The 12,670-nt window shown below is 33.2% G+C and overlaps 1 protein-coding gene across 1 annotated transcript; it reads left to right on the top strand.

The window, feature by feature from the left end:
* Positions 1 to 9,066: 9,066 nt before the first annotated feature.
* LOC114386829 lies at positions 9,067 to 12,240 on the top strand. The gene is made up of 5 exons (XM_028346884.1): positions 9,067 to 9,689; positions 10,454 to 11,206; positions 11,302 to 11,360; positions 11,459 to 11,533; positions 11,787 to 12,240. The coding sequence occupies exons 1-5, from the start codon at positions 9,357 to 9,359 to the stop codon at positions 11,947 to 11,949; spliced, it is 1,383 nt and encodes a 460-aa protein (XP_028202685.1). The 5' UTR covers positions 9,067 to 9,356; the 3' UTR covers positions 11,950 to 12,240.
* Positions 12,241 to 12,670: the final 430 nt, after the last annotated feature.

The raw sequence follows: 12,670 nt of genomic DNA, 5'->3' as shown, positions 1-12,670 counted from the left end.
CTAAAGTTTAAAAACTTGAAGAATAATTATGTCCTCATCTAACTTTCCATTTCCTGAGGGAAATTCTATTAATAGGCCTCTTATGTTCAATGGTGAGGGTTATCATTATTGGAAAACCTATATGCAGATCTTTATAGAAGCCATAGATTTAAATATATGGGAAGCCACTGAATTTGGTCCCTTCATTCCTACAATGGTAGTGGGAAATGCAACTATAGAAAAACCTAAAGAAGAAAGGTTCAATACAATTTAAAGGCCAAAAATATAATCACTTCTGCATTAGGCAAGGATGAATATTTTAGAGTCTCAAATTGTAAAAATGCGAAAGAAATGTGGGATACATTACAAGTAACCCATGAAGGCATAACTGATGTCAAGAGTTCTAGAATAAACAATCTCACACATGAATATGAACTCTTTAGAATGTATCAATATGAGACCATACAAGATATGCAGAAGAGATTTACTCATATAGTTAATCATCTTTCACCATTGGGAAAAATATTTCCTAATGAAGATCTCATTAACAAAGTGTTGGGATGTTTAAGCAGGCAATGACAACCAAAAGTAACAGCAATTGCAGAATCAAGAGATCTCACTAATATGTCTCTTGCCACTCTCTTTGGAAAACTTTAAGAACTTGAAATGGAACTTATGAGACTCCAGCAACATGAAGAGAATGATAAAAAGAGGAAAGGAATAACACTCAGAGCCTCATCATCTTCTATTCAAGAAGAAAATGACAAAGAGGACTTGACTGAAATAGAAGAAGATGATGATTTTAGATTTTTTGTGAAGAGATTCAATAAGTTTTTGAGAAACAAAAGAAATCAAAGAAAATCAAACATCAATCCAAAGAAGAAAGGAGAAGATTCCTCCTTAGCCCCAAAATGCTATGAATGTGATCAACCTGGGCACATGAGATTCGATTGTCTTGTCTTTAAAAGAAGAATGGAAAAATCCGACAAGAGGAATTTCAAAGAAAAGAAAGAAAAGAAAGCATACATAATTTGGGAAGATAATGACATAAATTCATAAAGTGATTCAGAAAATAAAATCATAAATCTGGGTCTCATGGCGAAAGATTATGAAAGCGAAGAGTTGGCACATTGATAGTGGTTGCTCCAAACACATGGCGGAAAATGCATCAAAGATTATTCATATTTCTCCCAAAGATAGTGAATATGTGATCTATGGAGACAACAAACAAAGACCACTTGATCAACAAGCCCAACAAGTGGTATCAAATTATACAAAAAGGTCACTTGTCTTCGATTGATTACTTTTGATTATTTTTGCCTATGATTGTTAACTTTTGATTGTTTTTGATTGAGTTCTTTATTGTCTTTGATTTGCTTTTGATTATTGTTTTTGATTGAGTTTTTATTGTCTTTGATGATTGCTTTTGATGATTGTTTTTGATTGAGTTTTGATTGTTTTTTTATTATTGTTTTTTATGATTGCTTTTGATTGAGTTTTTGATTGTCTATGATGATTGTGTTTGAGAGTTATGATTGTCTTTGATGATTGATTTTGATGATTGTGTTTAAAGGTTATGTTGATTATTGATAACTTTTGATGATTTTTTTTATTATTATATATTTTTATTGTTTTATACTAGATATGTATTTTTATGGGTGCAAAATAGTTTGTTTTAATGCATTTTGGTATCACTTGACTCTCATATATTGCAACAAGAGGTAACATTTTCTTTTAGGCCATGAAATGATACTTGTATGGTATGGCATTCTCTACTCTTTTAATTCATTATAAATTGCTGAATGGTTTTCTCCTCTCTGCTCCTGATTTGTTTTTGATGTTGACAAAGGGGGAGAGATAGATAAAAGATAAAATAGTAAAAGAAATTATCTATTCTTTATGAGACAACTTTTTATATATGAAATCTTTGAAATCTTCAACTGTCTCATATAAGAAATCATTGCAAAATCAAGGGGGAGTAAACTATACAGATAGATTTTTTTTTTTTTGTTGTTGCTCCTAACCTACAGATGGTTGTCATAATCAAAAAGGGGGAGAATGTAAATCATGCAGGTTTTGATGATGTCAAAAAGAATTTGCTTGATAATGAGTGTCATCATAAAAAATGGAGAGAATGTGAATCATGCATGTTTTGATGATGCTGAAAAAAAATCACTTGATAATGATTGTCATCATCAAAAAGGGGGAGAATGTGAATGTATGAATACATGATTTTGATGATGCCAAAGAAGAATAAAAAAAGGTTGTTTCAAAGGATAAGCACTGCTTCAAGATTAATACAAGGTTGTTTCAACAAACAAAGCCTTGCTTCAAGATTAACTCAAGATCAAGCCTTACCTCAAAACAAAGTGTTTCCAAGACATCCAAGGCTCTGGTAATCGATTACCAGGTAGTGTAATCGATTACCAAAAGACAATTTTGAAAAATAGCTGTTAAAAAGGTTTTGAATTTAAATTTTGAACCTGTAATCGATTACCAGATGTTTGTAATCGATTACCAGCAATAGAACTCTTGAAATTCAAATTCAAAAGTCACGACCCTTCAAAATATAACTGTGTAATCGATTACCAGAAACCTGTAATCGATTACTAGTGAAAAAATTCAGAAAAAGACTTTTAAAAAGACACATCTCTTCAAACCATTTTGAAAAGGCACGAATGACCTATATATATGTGTCTGATTTTAAAAAGCAAGAGAGAGATATTCCAAGAAAACTTCATTGTCAAATGCTCTCTCAAGAACTCTTGGGCAAACACTTGCAAATTTATTGAGAGTTCATCCAGAAACTTCGAATTGTATTATCCACTCTAAAGGAGAGAAATCTTTTTTTTCTTCTCGGAAAGTCAATTGTAATCAAGAGACTGGTTGTCTCTTGAATTGTGAGTTTCCTGAACACAAGGGAAAAGGATTCCTTGGGTGTTCAAAAGTTATAAAAAGGATTTTTTACAAAGTTAGTGAAAATTTCAAGTGGGTTGCTTGGGGGTTGGACGTAGGCACGGGAACTAGCCGAACCAATATAAATCGAGTTTGTATTTCTCTCTTCCATTATCTCATTTATTTTATTGAAATCAATTTTGTCTTGCATTTTTAAAGAACATTATTAAATTGATTGTTGCTTCTTCTTCTGCATTATGAGCCTATCATTTATAAGGGGGTTAAAAGTTTGTTAGTGGAAACTTAATTCACCCCCCCTTTTAAGTTATTGAGGCCACTTGTCCAACACTCATTTCCTACAATTTTAGATATTTCTAAAGGCAAAAATCACAAGAAAAGAGTTGAATTCTAGTTTAAAATTTTTCACAAGATGTTTTGCAAAAACAACTATCATTTGATAAGTAGTTAAAAAACAAATGTTTTAGATGAAAGGTTTGACGATAATATAAAACTTGTTTTACTAAAAACTGAAATCACAACTCAAAGTCACTTAAATAAATAAGGAGAATAAAACATAAACACAAATATTTTATACAAATTTGTCTCTCCCACTAAGACTATGTTTAGTTCTAAGAAACCTGCCAAGTTTCCACTATCTTTCACAAAAATGTAGTTATCCAAGCTATTTCTAGCTTCTTCAAGTAGTTTTTACACTTAACCACTCAACGCTAAAATCCCAAGTATTGTTTCCTACAAAGCAACTTTTGGCTCTACACAAATCAACAAATTTGTTTAAAGTTGAGTGCACATAGACTTAAGCTAACGTCTAATAGACGAATATACAAATTTAAGCTCACAATCTTTTTCTATCAGGATTTGCAAGGTATTTTGAGAGTTTTTTTTTATAACTTAGCAAATATGTTCAGAGAGTTTGAATGCTTGTTTGATGTGTTCGTTCAAAATTCATGACTTGAGCACTTTAAAACTTTTGGTATTTATAGGTTTGTTGATGAAGTAATTGTTGTCTCTAGACGATCTTCTTACTATGTGTCTATTAATCGTTTGAAGCTGGGGTGCCTGTTGGAGCATTTATCCAACATTTAATGTTGGTCACCAATCAGTCACTTAAGACTGATAAAAAAACTCTATTTATCTTCCTTTAGTAGCACTCTAAATCTGGCTTTAGAGACCATATCACCTTTGTTCAGAGAAGTACATTGTCTTCAATGTACTTTGGTGCAACTTTTTATGTAGATGTAGCTTTATTATTTGACTTTTTTTCCTTTTTCTTTTTTGACGGATAATATGAAGGATATTTATGCATTCTTTGCAAAATAATAAAACACAAAGAGCATTAACTTGGTCTTAAATACTTACAAATTTCAATGCATGTCTGCTATTGTCTGATACATCAACATATGCAACGCATTTTGTTTGTGGGCATTTCAGACACAAACTTTTAAACTTAACAATTATTTGCATCAGTTCAAAATCATTGAGGGATCTGATTCATTTTATGAATCAATAGGATTGCTTTTAGGTAACCACACACAAAAGCCAAAGTGGCAATGTCACATTGTTCATTGTTATATAGGAAATCTAGCTTACAAGGAATTCACCCATTTTCTAAGCTATAAAGTTGAATTTGAAGCAATTGTTAGACACAGTTAAAGTTAAACATTGGCATTGGTTAAATAATACTTGTAGATATTTCAATTATCCTTTCTCATGTTGGTATTATAATCCTGTATAGCATGCTTGGTATGAAATCACCAAATTGGTAAAGCCACTTTTTGTAGCATAGAAAGTAAAAAATGGCATGTGGTAAAATCTACCCTACATTGCTAGACTTGTAAATTGGTTGGAGGGTGGAAATTTTGCAATGAACATTCAATTCTTAATCTAAAATCTTTGGCTATAAATATCAAGCCATTTGATGAGTTTCATCATCCTATCCAAGAGAAGAAAAAACTTGAGTTCTCTAGTGTTTCTCTCATTGTATAGAAGAAATATAGTCTCTTATTATAAGAGATCATGTTTGTATTTAGATAGAAGTTGTAATTTTCATTTGGTGAAAATATATCTCATCTTGCCCATAGTTTTCCCCTTTTAAATTGAAGGATTTTCATGTTCAAATATCGTGTATCATTTCCTACATTTCTTAACTCTAATGTTTGTTGTTGCCATACCCTAATTTCGTCCGGGGACCATTGTTTGGTAGCGTGCAACTTTCGTATGACCACTTCGAGGTATTTTGCATCCATTGTTGCACAATACGTGAAGTTCCATAACATGCCGGAAATCAAAAGGAAGCGTTGTTACACAATCCGTGAAATTCCGTAACATGCCGGAAATCAAAAGGAAGCATTGTTACACAATCTGTGAGGTTCCGTAACATTCTGAAAGCCAAAAAAGGGGTGATTACGTGATCCGTAAGGTTCCGTAACATTACGGAAAGAAAACAAGTATCGTTACAAAATTCGTAAAGTTTCATAACGTTACGGAAAAAGAATCACCAAAAAAAGAGCAAGGGGGTGTATTTGGTAAAAAAAGGGTGCAAATAGCAACCAGACCCACTTGGGCCTTCCAGGATGTTCCTCCAAAAGGCGGTTGCTTCTAGAGGAAGCAACCTGGCTCGCCTGGGAGAGCTGGGTGGCAAGCTCCTCCCCTATTTTCCTATAAATAGGGGGAGGAGTGAAGGAGAAAGGGGTTCAGCCCTCCTAGTATTTTGGGATCACTTGAAATCAGAGAAAAAAAATCGTTTCCGTGAAGAAAATTCAAGTCGAGGCACTTCCGTAACTCGTCCGTGACGTTTCCCTAAGCAAATCCGTGGAGATTTTCCGTCGTCTTTCGTTCGTTCTTCGCGTTCTTCGGTCTTCAACCGGTAAGTTCCCGAAACCGAACTTTTCAATTCATTCTATGTACCATTGGTGGTCCCCATTTGTTTCGCGTACTTTTATTTCCATTTTCATTTACTTTTTGTATCCCCTTTTGACGTGCTTTAGTCATTTACTTAAATCATTTTCTCGCCTAATCAAAAAAATAAAATAAATTTCCACCGATCATTTGAATTGTAATATCCGTTAATTTCTGTTAAAATGAAATCCGACCGTTTGTTCATGCTGTAACCACGTTGGAAACCAAAAAGAGGTAAAATAATAATATAATAATAAAAAAATATCTTTTAGTAAAATAAAACAAAAAGATCAATCGGACGTTTTCTCTTTGGGATTTCTCTTTCTTAATTGAATTGACTAATAACTAAAGTGAAACCAAGGCTAAAATCAACTCACAAAGTCAAGCTTGTCCGCAAAAAATCACTAAAATGGATTTTAAGGTTCAATACCTCAGTTTTTCTCACCAAGTAAAAATGGATCATTTTAAGGTCCAACGCCTTAAAAGGATCACCTTCCAAGTAAAAAGAATCGCTTGATTCGCCCTTTTGAAAGAACTACGTAGGTCTGATTTCCTCTTCGATGGAGGGTATGTAGGAGCAAGAGCCCCGCTTTTGTCGACCTCAAAAATTAAAAAGAAATAAAAGTTTAAATAAATAATTTCACACAATTCTAATTTAAGGCTGTTATCCTTTGGGATAAACGTGAGAGGTGCTAATACTTTTCTCAAACGTAAATACAACTCCCGAATCTGGAATATTCTTCATGACCGGTTTCCTTCGGTTTTTCCGACGTTTTCCACAAATAAACGTTGGTGGCGACTCCGCGCATTTTCCTCCTATGGGAGACGTACCCTTGAGCCTCGCCTCACTCGCCTGCAAAAGGGTAGGTTGCGACAGTTATTTTGTTACCCTAACACCTAGTAGTGGTATTAAATATAATAGGTTATTGACACTATTCTACTATGGTACACATTGGCACAATGTTAAATTTATAAGAAAATTTTGAGTATGTTTTGTAGTTGCAGCATAGTCTAATCTTCCATATCCAATAAGATTTTTTTTCTTGCTACGGATGTGATATTAGGTATAGTGTGGTAGTGAAAAAGTGCATGTTTAGGAAAGTTCTAGCTAAGAAAGATTTGGAGTGTGTTTGGTAAGGCACTCGAGTAGCTTATAAGCTCCTTTGACTAGTTTATAAGCCAGTTTGACCAAATTAGTTTTGTTTGGCACATGAGCTTATTTTTGTAGCTTCTTGCTTATTTGATAAGCTACTTTAGCTTATAAAAATAATCTAGCATATTATGTTTGATAAAACTAGCTTATAAGCTATATAAGCTAGGAGTTGAAAAATTGGAAGCTATTATAAGCTAGTTGATTTAATTAAAGTGTTTGGTAAGACTAGCTCATTAGTTAACTAATAAATGTCAAATGACGTAAAAAAAAACATATTTAATATTTTTAATATTTGAATTTGTTTGTAATAACTTATCATCTAAAAAGTAAGATAATAATTTTTTTAAAATTTTGTATTATAAAAAAATGGTAAGATTAAATTTATCATCTTAAATTATTTAAATAATTCAACAAACAATTATAAAGTTGATATGATTCAAAGAAATTTCAACCTTAAGAAATAATGTAATGGTGACAATTGATGAGTTGACTATCATGTGAGTCATGTGTGTGTAAGAACTCAAAATTAGATACAAGATTTTTGTTAGACAACGAACAAACGAGGATTTTTAAATTGAATAAAAGGATAAAACGAAATTTCAAATAAAATAATAAAGATAAAATTGAGAAATAAAAAAAAAGATAATAACTTAAGCTAATTTAATTTATTTTTCATAAGCTACTTTAAATAGTTTATCAAAATAAGCTTGCGTACAAAACAAGCTTATTTTAATAAAAAAAAGCTTATAAGCTAGTCAACATAATTCATAAGCTTCTTTAATAGGCTTACCAAAACTTTTCTCCTTGTTAATTTACTTGAGATTTTTTTAACCTTTTTTAATCAAGTAATTAATTATATCTGATCATTTTTTGTCATTTTACATTTACCAACTAATCAGATAATCTTACTAACACTTTTAATTTATTCAGCTAGCTTATAAGTTTTTAGCTTTTGGCTAGCTTATAAATTTTCAGCTTTTGACTACGTTATAAGATTCTGCTAGCTTATAAGCTAGTTTTACCAAACATTTTTATAATATCCGTTACTATTCATGGTTGAAATTGTGTAGGTCAGTTTAGATGTAAAATTATTTGGTGCAAAACCATGGTTTCAAAATTTGAGTTTGAAAAGTTCAAAAGGAGTCATTTCTGCATATGGAAATTGAAGATAAGGAAACTTGAGAGACAACTATCTAGATGCGATTGAAGGCAGACCCACAAATATTACCACTGATGAAAAGGGACAAAGATGGATGACAATGTTGTTTACCAATTATCACCTAGCAATGGAAAGTTCAATTTTGTCTAGTATTGCGAAAAAGAAGTCTGCAAAGGAGATTTGGGATGCTCATCGAATTGTATAAGGTTAAGTCACTTTACACCAGAATATTCTTAAAGAGAAAACTTTACACTTTGAATGAGTGAGTCCACATCTATGGTGAATCTCATCAATAATATGAAAACTTTATTTGCTTAGCTTACATCATCTGAATTTAACATAGTAGAAAATTAACATGTGAAGCTGCTATATAGAGCTTATCAGATTCGTATGATCAACTCACCATCAACATATCAAATAATAGTATCGTCAACTGTTTATCCTTTGATGATGTTGCTGTGCCTATTCTTGAAGAAGAAATTAAGTGAAAGAATATGGAAGAGAGATTGGAAAATTCAAAGCAATTAGAGGCCTTAACGATGACAATAGGCAAATCAACAAAACATGGTTCTAGATGTGAAGGAAAAATCTCGATTACTGCAATTGTGGCATGAGATGAAAGGGCACTTGAAGAAAGATTGTTGGCTCAACATTAATCTCTCTGAAAAACATGGCTTAACGATGATCATTTTTAATCTTTTATTTATTTTAATTCGTCAACATTAATCTCTCTGAAAAACTAATTTTGTCTATTTTTATATTGATGAATAAAATAAGCAAGGGACTAGAAATGGTAAAAAAAGGTTTATGGGGATTAAAAAACAGATGGATTAGAAACTTTAAAAGAAAAAGAAATAAAAATCTCTTCTAAGAATTTAGTCGGAGTGCAGGGGAGCCACTAGAAACGACGCCGTTTAGTTTCCGTGGGACATTTTGCATTCGCCAACCCAACACGCGACGCCCCCAACGGCTAGTTCCCGCATCATCATGTGACCGTTCAGCACAACACCCAACATTCAAAACACATCATTACAAGATTTAACAAACACCACTTCCATTATTATTGTTCCGCAAAATCCACTTTCTTCGTTCCAAATTTGGAGCTTGCAGGCATTGCTTTGAGCATCTCGTTTTGTTGGTCCCAATATTAAAAACAAATCATTGCTCCCTTGTGATTTGTTTCATCCAGAATCTTCACAAAAACACCATTTATATATATATTTGTAGGCAAAATTTGAGTTCCTTGTTAGGAAAATGGTGTATTCGAAGGCACCCACAGCGTACTACTCGACCCTGCACGACTCAATATCTTCTCTGTGCAAGACCATTTTACCCTTCGGCCTCAAGAAACATCGGTGTCTCGTTTCCGCAGAGCAGAAGCTGTGGCAGCTTCAATCCGACAACCTCAAATGGCAGCGAGATTCTCTCTATCAGATGCTGAATTTGGTGGCTCTTCACAGAGATGACATTCTTTCTGAAGCTGAGGTTTCGGCTTTCAGGACCCATTTGCTCGAAACCCTTCTTGCTTCTCCCCCTCCGCACCAGGATCATGCCCTCATCATCAAAGATAAGCTTATGTTTCTGCAGGTTAGTAGTTACTGCTAATTTTGCCAACATTCTAGTTCAATTGGCTTTGGCTCAAGCCTTCGAGATTCTGTTGCCTAGAGACTAGAGTGATTATATTTCTTTAGTAAAATGAAGGATCCTGGCACCAAGGATTCTAGTTGAGTTAGTTGAGTAATATCCGTGACTTATTATAAACTTTTTGGTAAATGAGTTGGATTGTTAGGGATTAAAAATGAAGGATCCTATTAATGAATGTTGTTAAATATTTTCAATTACTTAAAATAAATATTTTTGGTATAATGAATACTTTTTTGTTTTACATATACATTTAATTTTTATATATCTAGCAGATGTCCTAACGCTTTATTTTGATTGACAGAAAAAGGCTATATTGAACATAATAGGATAGAATTAAGGTTGTCAATTGTGATCATGGTTTCGATTGTGGTTTTATTGTAATCCTTAGTGTTTGCAAATAATTGTAAATAGATGAGTTGATGGCCCCGATCTCAATTGTATCTGCCTTTTCGTTGCAATATTTGATGTTGTGAAAAATTACAAACAAATGTTTCTGATTAGCCCAATTGTAGCATAGGCTCTACCTTGAATTTGCTACTAAGATCACAGTTATAGAACATTTTTAAAAAAATTTGGATAGATTATTAATAATAAGTTCCATTTTTGAATTGCTTAGTTGGAATTGAAACGTGACATGATTGCTTAATTATTGACACAAGTTATTATTTTCCTAAGATGAATTTCCCTTGTTGGTATGTTGGTGCCAGGAACTTCTTAATGCAAAGTGCATTTCGGAAGGGGAGTACCACTCTTCAAGAAGGCCTTTGCTTGTGAGACTTGCAGTTCAAGGAGGTGAGATTGAAGGCAGGGATGTGATCATTGCAGGGTCAAAAGACACCAAGCAAGATTCGGAGGAAGAATGGTCAGAGATAGACTTGAAGGATGAGCAGTGCTTGGTGAACAAAGAGAACTCAAATTCCAAGAAGACATCAAAACAGGCAAGGAAGCAGGTTGTTAAAGGAGCAACCTCGGTTTTCGGCTTTGGCTCTTCTTACAAGCCTAGCAAAAACTCGACGGAGAGGAGCATATTCAATTCACCCTCTTTACACAAGCACTCAGCACAATCAAAAATGTCTTCTCCATCTATCTATGCACAAAGTGAATTGAGGCATTCTAAGGAAAACAACCCCTTCTGGGATGGGCCGGAGAAGATGAAGAGGAAACCATTTAGAGCTCTATTTCATAGGGATAAGAATAAGAAAGAGGGGAATGGTGGTGGAGACGGTCTTGAAGCAGCAGAGAAATCAGCTAATAAACAATGGGGGTTTGATGGGTTGAGGAAATGGAAGAAAAGTGACACAGATGATGACACAGTTCCTTTGTCTCTAAATGAGAGGTCTGATAGTGTGGCATACTTGCCTTCCTATCAGCTTTCTTCAACAATTCCATATGGTGAGCTTTCAATGAAGAACAAGTTGCACTCTGGTCTATCACCATCTGATTTTTCCATGGATGATAAGGTTTGAGATACTTCCTTTGTTTTTAAACTGCAAATTACATTTTCTTTTGGAAGTGCTAATTTTGAACATTGAGCCAATTTTGTTTATGAATAAAGAAGGAGCTGTCTAGAACCCCTACAGAAATGAGGAGCACAAACACAAATCTCAACTTCTCGTATGTCATTTTCCATGTTTGATATACTTCTGCATAATTATTGTTAACTCTGTTACTTAGAAATGTCATTATTGCTTACTATTTATTGTATATAACAGGAGGGATCAGAAGCAAGCAAATTCTACCAAACTTCCAGATTACTACAAGGCCGAGTTAGAAAGTGACTTTCCCAAGTGAGTCCACATAAAAGATCTTATATTTGTATCTTGTTGTTGACCCCCCTATGATATGACGTGCTTAAGCTGTTTGGAAATTAGAATGATTAATGTGGCTGCAGCTGAATTTTATTTTATTTTTCATTATTCATAAACATACTGACATACTTTATAACGTTGGATAACTTAGCACTAGAATCTATTCTTATCTGTTCCAAAAGTTGTAAGTTTAACTAATAGGGTCCTTTCTTATTTTGTCTATGTATTGAAGGCCATTGGATGTGGTGAAGAAACAATTTAAAGACAGTGTTGGAGAATTTGAAAATATGCACAATGATGCAGAAAACTCAATGGGGTGGACAACATTTGAAGACGAGGAAAACCTTCACCCAAATCTTTTTGTTCATCAAGAAAAATCATTGCGCAAGCAGTAAGGATGAGCTCATAGAGTAAGGATGAGCTCCTCTAGGGAGTGGAGGAGTTCAAAGAAAAGGAATCCTCCTTGCCTGTTCTTAAAAGTACTGGTGGTTACTATTTTGAGTTATTTATGCAATGTATGTATTTATATCATAATGTGGTCTCCTAAGAAGAGTATAGCAAATATATATTGTTTAAATACTTGTAATTTCTAAATAATGTTTGAATTATCTAAACAATATTTATATTTATGTCGGCAAAAATCAGTTCATTTAATATTTTAATAGAAAAGCAGTCACTTAATTCGATGTTGAAAATTTTATCAGCAAACCCAAACCACCATATCCATGTTCAGAGTTAATAATCATCTTGTTCGTTTGCATCTTCCCCTTCATGTTCGCTTGCTGATATTTATTTGCAATGGTATTTAGTCTTTATTCTCATAACCAGTACTCCAGTAATCCCCCTGCACGGAGTGTGCTTTGGTTTATAACAAACATTTTTACCAAGTTGAGTTACTGAATATGCAGTTGAGGACTAATGGGAACATGCTTTTTTAAGCAATATGATTTGAGTACTAACAATGGGAAATTTCAATATTTAGAACTAAAACGTAAAAGCGAGAAACCACCCCGATCGATGATAATATCTTTAATTCTAAAAATAACATCTATAAATAAGATGATATATTCTTTTTAAATTTAAAAAATATCCTAAAGTTTTAAAATTACAAATTTA

This window comes from Glycine soja, chromosome 15 (assembly GCF_004193775.1).
Source record: "Glycine soja cultivar W05 chromosome 15, ASM419377v2, whole genome shotgun sequence".
NCBI lineage: Eukaryota > Viridiplantae > Streptophyta > Magnoliopsida > Fabales > Fabaceae > Glycine > Glycine soja.
This window is presented reverse-complemented; position numbering and strand designations above follow the sequence as displayed.

Coding starts and splice junctions, on each gene's coding strand:
- LOC114386829 (XM_028346884.1), top strand. CDS start 9,357: ATGGTGTATTCGAAGGCACCCACAGCGTACTACTCGACCCTGCACGAC. Junction 9,690..10,453: donor ATAAGCTTATGTTTCTGCAG/GTTAGTAGTTAC, acceptor TGTTGGTGCCAG/GAACTTCTTAATGCAAAGTG. Junction 11,207..11,301: donor ATTTTTCCATGGATGATAAG/GTTTGAGATACT, acceptor TTATGAATAAAG/AAGGAGCTGTCTAGAACCCC.